Here is a 12334-nt window from a genome sequence, read left to right as displayed (position 1 = left end):
GTAGGGTTGGATAAAAGATATTGCTCAAACACAAGAGCCAAATGGATCCTCCCACATCAAGTTTGACATTTTCTATTCAGTCAGACACCTACCATGACCACCTTTTATGGATCATATACCATAAGCTCTCAGCAAATCTATCCCTTCAACTCCATAGCAACAACTTATAAATGCAAACAATCCAAGCTTCCAGGGCGGGGGTGGTTGGGAGAAATAACAATGACACCATGGATCTAGTCATCATCATCATTACTCTCAATTAATTTTATTGAGTGTTCACTGGGTACATGTAGCAGCCTCCAATTATGGAAAGTTAGAAATGAAGCAAGTTCACCAGCATGTGATACAGGACAGCAGCCGTGCATTTTAATTAGAGAAACTGAGCAGCTGAATAACATACAAAGCAGCACAAATTATTCGACTCAAAACAGATTCGCCTTTAAGATGCTCAAAACAACAGTGCTTACAAAATGATCCAAAAGCTACTTCTTTCTGTGGGCTTTCTGTGTGCTAATAAAAGGTTAAGTTTACATGGGCAGCCATGCCCTAACTACTGGATCCTTCTAGCCACCAGCTTAGGAGGTGTGAAGAGTGAAGGTCTGAACCGTGAAGCTCTAGTCTCCCATTGGATTATAGGCTGCACAACCCAGGGAGGGAGGGAGGATTGCTGTATCCAAGTCCACAGCCCCGTCTGCCTATGGCAGGGCGCCTGAGATGAAATGGATGCACTTAGCTTACAAGCTTGTTTTAGTCTGTGCTCTGACAATCAAGTTTCTTAGAGGACACAGGTGCTTGAACATGTGTGCACAGGGTGAATTTTGCTTTGAAGCAGTCTCACACCTATAGAACAATTTTAGAAACAAATAAAGGTCTTTTCATTTCTTCCACTGTTTGTGAATGAGTTGTTGGCATTATACCCTATCATCTACACACACACACACACACACACACACACGCGCACACGCACACGCACACGCCTGCATATGCACACTCATTTTTTTCTGAATAACCATGTCTAATCACCACAACCAGGAAGTATGTATGCCTCAGCACAGTATGCCATCGAATCTGGTCCAGTAGTTTAGAGGCATGAGTGGCCTTGAGCAGGGTAAGTCTTAGTTCTGCGATAAAAACTCTTTCCTAGATCTATAGGACCTTGACTAGTTTGCAGAATGAGTCTCAGCTGTCAGATGTTTCCTCATGAATCTCAACTTGACCTTTATTGATGATGATTTTTTACCACTTGATTCTATCATCTCATATCTGGGTACCCTCTACACAGGCATTTAAAAAGCATTTTGTAGCAAAAATTTTATGTAACTATTCCATCCCTCAAGTTTTGAGTCTAGCTGTTTATTTATTTTGCTACAAATGCATAGCTTTCATCTGCCTTCAGTATTTGATTTGATGCTCCAGACTAAAATCACTGGGAACCTCTTGGTCCTTTTCCTTGCCTTGTGTCTAGAGGACATACCACTATCATGTTCTGAATACTTTCTTAATTTGGGACACAAAAGATATTTCAGCATCATCTTACACTTTCTCTGGAAATAGTCCTTTCTCATGTTGCCAGGACTCCTTTTCTTGGGAAGCACTCTCAAGCCAGGTCTGGGAGTCATGTGTTTGTATGCTTGGGATTGCTCACATCATACCTTCAATGCAATTAAGTAATGACACAGCCCACCATAGGCCTTTGGTAGTCAGATCCAGAAAGTAACATACACACAGCCACCACAGGCCTTCACATCTCAACTTTCTTTTGTCCTCACACACTTAAAGCCTTAGCTTCACAATGATGTCTCCAATTCAAGGCTAACACTAGGGTCACTCCTGTTCCTTTTCTTTGCATACTGAGACTATACTGTTCAAAGGTAAAAGCCTTACCCCTATCTTAGGGCTAGGGTTCTATTGTCTAATACGTGTCTTCCATGCTCTGGCACCAAGCACTGAGGCACCACTGCTGGTTCCTTTCCTTTTTGGATCTCTGCAGATCCCCACTGAGTTAGCCCATCTCACAACACAACTATTCCCACTCTACCATGTACACACCCTCATCTCCTTTGGCTTCAACACCTCAAGCAGGCCACTGTCCAACTCAGGTTCCTTGTCATCCCTTCCATACATATTCCCTTTTTGTCATATTCAGGATCTGACAACACTATGGCCAGGACCCGCAGTGAAATTCTCATGCCTTACCTTAGGCTACAATACCTGGTGACTCTCATGGTCACACATAAACTTCCCTAAATAGAAGCTTACCTCATTCAACAATTGCAAAACTTCTGGATGGGAGAAGGTAATTTAGGGAACAAATATGCTGTTTGTTTGGGTCTTGGTTTCCATGGATATATATTGCATGTATGTGTTCTTGTGTGTGCATATGTATGTGGAAGTCACTGGCCACTGTTAAGATACCTTCCTAGATTGCTGCTTAGCTTGTAAGACAAGCTCTCTCAGTGAATTCAGAGCTCATTTACTCAGCTAGGATTTATGTCTAATGAGTTCCAGAGATCTGCCTGCCCTTCCCCTGAGTGCTAGGATTAGATGCAAAAGCTGCTGTGCCTGTCTCTTATGTGGGTGCTGGAAATCTAAGTTAATGTCCTCATGCTTGTTGACCAGGTACATAATCAACTGAACCCTTCCTTTACCCTGATCTAATCTGGTAATCAATATTTTTTGAACAAGCTAGTTGTAGACAGAGTCTCTGTTACATAATTCCTTTGGCCAGAACAAACGTTGTAGGCATCACGGGTCAGGAAAAATTGTAAGCCGTGTGACTGATATCAGCTTCCCATACAGCATAAGGCAGGGGCCTCACTAGGCCCAGAGGACAAAAGCACTTATCCTATAGGGTTATGCTCAGTTTATAGAGCCTCTCCTTTCCTAAGCCTCCTTCCTTCCTTTTTAATTGTTTTGAGACAAGGTCTCATTGCTTCAAACTCACTTAATGGGCAAGTGAGCTGCTAGCTGCCTGAATCTCCATTGTAGGTAGGGATGGTTTGGAATTCCTGATCTTCCTAGCTGCCTCTTGAATGCTAGGATTATAGGTATGCATATTTTACGATACATTTTTAAAAGAATGGTAGGTGTACTTTGGTTTAAACACTGAATAGAATATAAATGTGGGGTAAAAAAGCATGAATCAGTCTCCAGTTTAGAGATGTGTTACATGCTTTTATTTATTAAAGACACCTTTCAAATTGAGTGGAAACCTGAATGTCTTACCAAAGCTAAATGTGTATCAGAAATCAATGAACAGATCCCAAGGCAGCCTGCTACCTCATTCATCAAAGACGGCAGTTCTTCTACGATAGAATTCTTGACCTGATGCTCCCTTTCACACTGTGTGGTTAGCAAGACCGAAGTCATTTCTGTGAACCATCCCTGCCATCTGCTGTGACCTCTGGAATACATTTGCCAGTGAGCACAACTCGCTCAAAGAAAAGATTTATCTTTCCAACACCCCCTTCCCAATGGCATTTCCCAAAGTATGTTTCAGGGAACCCTGCAAGTCAGGAATCTGTTTGTTGCAGACTAAAAAGCATTTGGGGTAAAATGAGAAAGAAAGGACTGAGTAACAAAAGTGCCCACTGTAGGCCTTCTGAGAGCCTGTGCTACACAAATCATATGGAGTAAGAGGAAAGAAAAAAAAAACCCACAGATTTGGAGCCCTTTAAGACCAAAAATACAGAACAATAATTTTTAATAGAACATATTCAGAACTAGGATTCTATAAAAAAATCAAAAGATATTTAATAATTATGCTATGTCACTTTAACTTAAATGTCGCCCTTTACAAAAAGAACTCAAGAACTTAGATACACAGGAAAATATTCAATTCACTAATAACAGTGAGATTTTTCACTCAGTCAAATAAATGGCAAGTTTAACAAATGTTATCAGTGACAGTGTGGGACTCAGCTGTATTGCAAATCTTTTAGAAAGTAGTTTGGCAAATGTAGGGGTGGTTCTGATGCTAAGGTCCTCTTCCCCAATTGGTTCTTGATATGTCAGTAAAGAAGCCTTGGACTTATTGCTGGGTGAAAAGTATAGGTAGAACTTCTGGGTCCCTGGAGAAAAAGAGACAGACACAAGGGAGGAAGTTTGCCATGCTTTGGAGAAATAAAAGCCAAACAGCTATGTGAAGTCTTGGGAGGAGTGGGGTCTTGTGGCTGCTCCTATAGGCGGGTGGTCAGAGATGTTTAATAGGGACTAGATGTATCCCAGCAACTAAAGTTTAGGGCAGGTGGGAGGTGTGGAGATAAGAATATTGTTAAGGGTACACCTTTCCAGGCAGGAGATAGTAGTGCCTAGCAATTGTGTTCAAAGGCAAGTTGAAATTGAACAACTGTGTATGTGTCTTTTATCTGTGGATGCATGGGAAGCTGGGTCATGGCTGGTAGTGTGGCTTGTTCACAGAGCTTAGGCAGGGTAGCTTACAATTGCCTATCTTGGGATTCTCTTGTTAGAGGAATAATGAAAACTGAAGAAAGTGTTTTATATACAAAGACTTGAGTGACTGGTCTTCTTTTTTCATATGTTCCCCTCTGTGTGTTTGTCTGTGTATGAGGGGGTTATATATGCCTATGCGTGCGTGCGTGTGCGTGTGCGTGTGTGTTTGCACTTGGGAGTATACATCACACTCACAGGGGGCAGGGTGTCCTGCTCTTATATTATTTTTTTTTTCTCTTGAAACCAGGTCTGCCACTGAAGCTGGACCTGGGCTGGTAGTCACCATGTCCACCATGCCTGATCCTGCCTCTCCCTCCCCCTCTGCTGGGGTCTCAGGTGCATATGTTGCCATCTGACCCTCATGGTTCTGCTAGGACTTTAAACTAAGGTTCCCAGGCTTTCAGAGCAAGCACTCTTCCACCAAGTCAGCTCCCCAGTCTTTTGTACTTCCTCTTATAATGAAAACAAAAATCTCAAGTAATTAGAAGGCCCCAGAGAAGAAACTGTTTTGGTAAGCAAAGATATAGGATATAATGTTACCCATAAAAAATACTTAAAACAGTATTTTCAATAGTGTGGGAGAAATGATTCTGTGACAACACTTCCCAAATCTGTGAGCTTAAATAGAAATGCAGACAACCTGTTACTCATGGTGAGATCTGAGGTTAGCATACCATTTCTTCCAAAATTGATTAAGGTATAGCAGCTCCCCAGTCTTTTGTACTTCCTCTTATAATGAAAACAAAAATCTCAAGTAATTAGAAGGCACACTATTGAAAATACTGTGGAAGTAATTTCAGACCCTTACAAAAATCAGTATAAAAATACCACAAAGCTTTATCAAAATGGGAATTGAGGCAGTTTATAAGTCACCTGCCAATTAAGTGATTTGTTATATGGTACAAGCAATTCATTCAGCTTTTGCCTTTGAGACATATACATTGTGAACTTTCAGGGTTGTTGGGAAAATGTGACATTAACACTGTGATCAGAAGCACCCCAACTATTATTTCCTAATCTCAGGAGAGATTAGGCTAGAAACAAAGAAAAACTTTAGCTATGTTTATTTTATGGATGATGCAAGACATATTGAGTAAGAGCTGATTTCCTTTTCTCTTCTACTATTTTCTGAATTTCCACACTTTCTATGATAGGCATATACTACTTTTCATAAATGTTTTAGTGAAACATAAAGCACATGTTACTTTCATAATCATAAAAATTAAAGTTTACTTGTTAAAAAAGATTTACTTTTGTAAAAAGGCAAATACCTGTTGTTTTGTCGTGTAATCTGCCAAGATGTTAAGGAGTTTATAAAATACCTCGAACCAGGGAAGGTAGCTGAGGAAGACAAAGAAACACAAGAAGTATTAGTATGCAGGACAAAAACTTGAAGAGGATTTAACTCAACCTAAAAGATTTCACATTTTCTCTACATCCTAAAGATTGTAGCCAAGGCTGCTAAAATCCAAACTGGTTAAATGTTAATTATTTCTGGGCTTTTAAAAAAACATGTCTTTGTGAAGCAGAACATTAATTGTCCATTATGAATTACTCCTGTGCCTCAAAACTAGACCTGGTTCACACAGAAGAAATTCAAACTACAGTGCAATCAGGCACTATGTTTTAGTAGCCAGGCCTTTCCCACCATCCCCACAGTCTTTAGAAATATATCTACTCTAGTCTTCATTACTGGACACATGGCAATACACAGCATGCCCATTGTCGTCTTCTGCAAAATGTCCCGCATGCTCTGGACAATAAAATCAGACCTTCTGCCACTACTGTACCTGTGCTATACTGGTTGCAGCATATATGGATAACTCTGTTTCCCTGCCATCTCGCACATTCTGACTACTGTTCTCCTCAACTCACAAGATGGTCTGCCTCAAGAGCTCAGTCTTAAATTGATCCTTCGTATGGCTATCAGAACAGTCTTTCAAAAATGCAAGTCTGGATGGGGCTGGCCAGAGAGGGCAAAGCTGCACAGGCAGCCAACGAGATGAAGCCTAAGGTTTCTTCCCCTAGTCCTTCTTGCCTTCCTGACACTCAACTCCTCTGATTACCAAAAATACAAAATGAAGAAGAATGGTCTGGGGGATAGGGAGTGGCAAGTGCATGTAGCAGACTTGGAGACCTTGTGACCCAGCAGCAAGGACCTAGGCATGGGTCTGCAAGGGCACCTGTGGGGCCCAGACTCAGAGCATTCGAAAGCCCAAGGAGGCATCGTAAAGAAGGTTTGGTACAACACTCAGTGCCTGAAGGCCACCTGGGAAGCCAAGTGAAGAACAAAGCCAAGCAAGGGAAAGGAAAGGACTGAGGCCAGGCAAAAATGTTACAGAACTTCTGGTCTCAAGCCCACTCCTTCCACAGGCCCAAGAGATAACCCACTAGTGCCTTCTGTATTCCTTAGCTTTGTCAATCATGCCCAGCTTCTGCCCTCTCACTTCCCACATCAAGTGTCCAAAGCAAGGAAGAACAAGGGATTCTGTGTGGGCTAAGTGGAACCGTGTCACCAGACAAAAACTGAGAAGACTGAACGAACAGATTCAGAAACTCCGGTATTCTCATAACTGAGACCAGTAGGTATTTCATCTGCTCCTGACCTGGCTAATGTCCTAGAGCACGTGACCATAACACCTTACATGAAGATTGTGACCACTAGTCATATAGCATGGAGTTCTCCATGCCAATAAGGTATCTAGATGGACCATCCTAAGGGTTTAGTCAGTAAGCTTCCCTTTCCAAACATTCCTTCCTGCAAAAGACATTTAATCTCTGGTCCACTCTGAGTAAGTTGTATGCATCCATTTTCACCATCAAACAATTTGGACAAGCAAGGACTGTCTCTCTCACCAAGAACCTCTGTGGGGGGAGCCTTCATCATACAGAGCTGTGCTGCTTAAGTCTCCTGCAGAAGGCCCCTCCACATTCCTGTACACTCATCCCTGAGCTAAGTCAGAGATTCTCCCTCACCCCTGGCCCCAGGCTTGTCACAGGCACACGCAGCCTTGGTTCCCAACTCCACAAGGTTTCCAGCTGCGTGTGACTGGACACCCAGGAGTTTGGGAATCCCTGCCTCCTAGGCCTCAGCCTGCCTTGTTTCTTACCCAGGATAGGGCCCCCATTTTAGGCTACATTCATAGCCTAACACCTCCTGTTCATCTGCCTGAGCAGAGTTCATACAACCCAGAGAGAATGTAAAACTGAAATTCTGGAAAGCTTGAGCCTTGGAGTGATATGATTCCCAGCACCCTCTTTTGTTCTTTCCCATTCTGATACCTGTTACTAAGAAACGCATTAAGATGAACTGGCTACCTCCCTGCCCCCAAAACAAACCCAATTCTGCACAGCACAATTAATTATTGCAGTGACGTCCCATTGCTATAGGACCTAGCATTCTATGCTTCTCAGGAAGGTTTGTCTTTCTCTTCTCAGGATCTTGTTCAACTGTCTCAGTTCTCTAGATACATGCAGCTTTACAATGGATACACTAGGTATATCTGAGCCTGCTCAAGCCCTTCACCCTCTGGCCTTCATGAACTAGTCTAGTTGATTTCTGTTCATTCTTCTAATAGCCTCCTGCCCTCTTGAACCTACTTTTGTGCCCCAATTCCTTCCATGGTGGTCATGTAAACACTGCTATTACAATGTCCCTTCCTACAGCTTAACACTCAACAGCATGGTTGTATTCTCAACAGACTATACTGACAGAGAGAAGGGAGCACACCTTTTTTCACTGTTTCCTCAGCATCAAACCAAGAATGGAATGTGGCCACTCTAAGTTCAGAGATTAGTGGGAAACACACACACACACACACACACACACACACACAGAGCGCACGCGTGCACATGCACACTTAGATGAAGACTAGCAGACAGCAAGGGCCCTTTAGTGCCATGGAAAAGCTAGTGAGAAGAATCTCCCACTCCCAAGAAGCATACCTTGCCCTCCACCCCCACCCCACCCCACCCCACCCACACACACTTTAAATGGCTCTGTTCTCTCTTAGAAACCGTCCCCAAACTTCTGAAAGCAGGCATGAAAGAAGCCTGCTGCTCTGGCTTGCTCACATCTGCAAATGGAGTCCGTTACTGATAGATAGGGCTGGACCCAAGGCAGGGCCCAGATGTGACATCCTGCCTGGGAAAGGAGATCAGCACCCTGTGCAGATTACTGTTGGATCCCTGAGAGTAATAAATGAAGTGAGAGGTAATAGAGAGGACAGATAAAGTGCACAAGCTCCTATCTGTGACGTCTGTCTGAAGCCAGAACATGCTACTGTAAAATTTAAGTAGCTTATCAAAATATACTGATAAGCAACTTAACTTTTCACTTCTATGACAGTATTATCACTTATGTTTATATGTTTCCATCATCTCTGGCAGCCACATATGGACTCTTCCAGAGCAAATGGCTGCTGCCACTCTCCACAGCGCTAGCTCTGGCGAAGCAATGTAAACATTCAAAAGGGATTAGGTACTAGATAACATGCTCTCTTCCTCTTCTGCTAAATAAATCTCCATGAGCTAAAAGCCATTAGAGTAGAACAAGGAATCCCTCTCCCGTGAAAACCACACAGATTAGAGGACTCTTAATAAACAAACCCAGGCAATGGTTACAAGTATTTCTTTTCCTGAAAGTAATACCACTAGGTAAGCCCAACAACTGGAAGTCAGGAAAGAGGAAAGGGCAAACAGAGGGAAACAGGCCCCAACAGAGGCAAGCAAAGCTCAGCTCCTTTCATGAATGCACACAAGAGGCAGTACAGCAGGGCAGCCTGCTTCTCCCAGCCATTGGAACAACTAGTCAACTCACAGCTGGAGCCTAGCATGTACCCTGCAGCCTCGGTAGTCTCACATAGTGAGGACCACCCAGCCCACAGACCCAGCCCACTTCGCTTTACAATTCCTTTGCCAAGTAGACAGTATCATTTGCCATGGACTTTTGGTAGTTAGTTACCCAGGAAGCCAGGCACTTCTCTCTCCTCTGGCCTGACCAGGCACAACTGCTCCCCACATGTTGTCCCCTGTGTGCTGACAGATGAATGTCTAGTGATGGCAGTGCTAGGGTTTTAAAATCAAACTGCAGCTGTCTTCTTCAAAGTGCCCCGGCTTCCCAGCTAGGAGGCCATGCTTCACAGCTGAGCTCTGTCTGCTGCCACTTCCTGCCCTGCTTCATTAGTGCTTCACCCGGCTGGCTGCACTACCAGGAGATTGCAGGTGAAGATGTGATCCCCTACACCATCCTGCATGTGTCTGTCAGCACTGAGTAAACAGTGCTTCCCAGTCCACACAGGAAACACGCACTCTATCAGAAAGCTCCTCCCCGGTCATCTCTGGGGCCCCAAACTCTTAGGTCAGGGTATGCTTGCATTTCCCCTCAGGAGGGCAATGTGTGGTGGGCTCAGTCTAAGCAGTAGGGCTAAATGGCAAATAATAAGAAGGGCAGAGTCCTGGTCCAGAAAAGAAACAAACATAAGAGAAGGTGGGTAGGTGGAAGAAGCCAGCTATTCTTCTCAAGCACTGTTACTTCAGGCCTTTGCAGTGATATAGAATCCTAATGAATCATTATCATGACCCCACCAGCAGAGAGGGAAAGGCTACAGGAAGATACCTGCCTCAGCTGTCATCCTGGGTCCAAGCTCCTCTCACAGTTCAGGTAACTTGGCCATCACATACAGGTCCAACTGTCAGTGGGGAAGAGCTGCTTTGTGGGAATCCACAGAAAATCTTATAAAGTTAAAGGAACTGAGGTAGTGCCACAGAGACCTCTCCACGTGGCCTGATGAGCACTGTGGGCCCATAGAGTAGTTACTACTCTAACAATAGCCCAATTCACAATTGTCTTTAAATGGCCTGATGGTGTAGCAACCATGGTTTGTGTGGACATAAAGTAGGTAGCCAGAGTCAGCACAGGCTGGATGAAAACCTTCTACTTTTCAATGTGTCAGCTTGATGAACTGCTTATTCCAGAGCTGAACTCAGGAACTGAGTCCAACTGAGGTCAGACTCTGTCTTCTGATCTCTCCTCACTAAATGGATGATGGTTAGGCTAAGCCATCTTACTGAGGGGTGTGTGTGTGTGTGTGTGTGTGTGCGTGTGTGTGCGTGTGTGTGCGTGCATGTGTGTGTGATGGAATTGCATATCTGTATTACATATTCAGCTAACCACCTGAGGTAGAGAATGGAAGCTGCAGCAGGGTCGTGGAGCTCAAGAGGGAGAGAAGTGATGACAGCATCAGAAATAGTGTGGAAAGTCAGACAAGCAGAGAGATCATCTGGGAGGCAGCCCTGAGTGGGAACGATGAGAGGAGGGCATCAATGCTGAACATGCAGGAATTATGCAAAAGAGATGAGAAAGATGTCTATGGTAAGAGGTGGCAGTTTCATCTAAAGTGTGAGTCCAAATACAGTGAGGGAATGCAGTCATTCGGGAAGGAAAATGTAGCAGGAGCCTGGTAACATACTAGGGGAATGATCAAATAGCTAAGCATGCAATAGAAACCACAGGTCTTGATATCAGACATGTGAATTAGAAATGTGGCTAGGGAAGAAGCAAGAATGAATCCTGGCTGAATACAGCTGTGAAATCACAACATACAGAGATAACTAAGATACAGAAATATAAATACAAATGTGCACAATCAGATTATAAGTGCGCACACTCACACATAGTAGAGGGAATGACAGGAAAGGCCTGTGAGAAGAAATGTTTCCATTATAATGGGCACTCTCAGGGTCTAGATATTGGCTTCTAAAAGGCATTCTCTATTAAGAATGAGGGCTCTCTATAGAAGTCTACTTCCAAGGCAAGAGCTAAGAAGTGCTTTATGCCATATTAAGCAAGGCTTTGTTTAATACATGGTAATGGACATATCAACAGGACACAAAAGTTGGTGAAGAAATCCTATGGACAGGATCTATGACAATCTGAACATCAAAGCACATACTAACAAAGGGATTATACAGAGTCCTGGCAGATAAAAATGACAAACAGAACATTTCTGAGTGATGAGGCTACATCCATAGTCTGAAAGTAAGTCTTCACAATCAGTTGTAAACCACAGAGGAAACAGAGAGGAAAACCCCAAGGTTACAATACAGCCTTTATCAAATAACAGAAAAGTACAAAACAGTGTGTCACCAGACAGAATGCCATAGAAAACAGCACAATTTTATCACACTCTTGGCATCGAAATGGAGCCTCATCTTAAGGAAGCATTATATAAGTCACACAGGAGGTCATTCTCCAATATAGGTGAAAGAAACACTGAGCACCTGAACAAGACTAAAGCACAGATACTACTAATAAACGCAATGTTAATTCTCAACTTGATTTCTTAAAAATGTGAATAGTGATTGCTTCTCAGCCTTTTGGCTAAGATCAAGTGTAAAAATGTGAATAGTGAAATCCAAGGACTTCACTAACATTTTCATTTTTATGATTGGTATGTAGTTATGTAGAAGAAAAAATGTTTTTTAAATGCATACTAAAATGTTTGCCTTTATTATTATTATTTTAGCAATATGTCTCAAACAGGGGAGGAAAAAAGCTGCCCTTTGTGTTGAGTTTCCAATTTTTGTGTAAGTTTGTCAAGTATTTAAAACAGTACATACAAAAGAGTGTCTTCCTCCATCAGAAAGAGTGTGAAGACATCATCTGGAGTGTACACCAAATGGTATTAGTTGAAAAGCAGAAGAAAAGTTTAAAGCATGGCCATAGTCAGCCACATGACACTGAGAAAGTGGTGGCAGCTGTGGCAGCTGTACTCCATCTCAGAGACTGAGCTTCAGCTGGGCTCTGAGTGAGCTGGGACCCAGTGAGGTGGGAAAGCTGGAAGCAATGGGCACAAAGATCAGCACAAACAGAAAAATGCCT

General features: G+C 43.1%; 1 protein-coding gene across 3 annotated transcripts in view; it reads right to left on the bottom strand.

Moving 5' to 3' along the window:
* Positions 1-12334, bottom strand: part of Dennd1a (DENN domain containing 1A) — a 473969-nt gene that overhangs the window by 240469 nt on the left and 221166 nt on the right. For all 3 annotated transcript variants that reach the window (XM_028754699.1, XM_028754700.1, XM_028754698.1), the window contains one exon: positions 5724-5793. In XM_028754699.1, coding sequence (XP_028610532.1) covers positions 5724-5793 — 70 coding nt within the window. The remainder of the gene's footprint in view (positions 1-5723; positions 5794-12334) is intronic.

Source organism: Grammomys surdaster, unplaced genomic scaffold, assembly GCF_004785775.1.
Source record: "Grammomys surdaster isolate TR1022 unplaced genomic scaffold, NIH_TR_1.0 126035, whole genome shotgun sequence".
Lineage (NCBI taxonomy): Eukaryota > Metazoa > Chordata > Mammalia > Rodentia > Muridae > Grammomys > Grammomys surdaster.
Note: the sequence above shows the minus strand (reverse complement) of the source record. Positions and strands in the feature narration are given on the sequence as shown.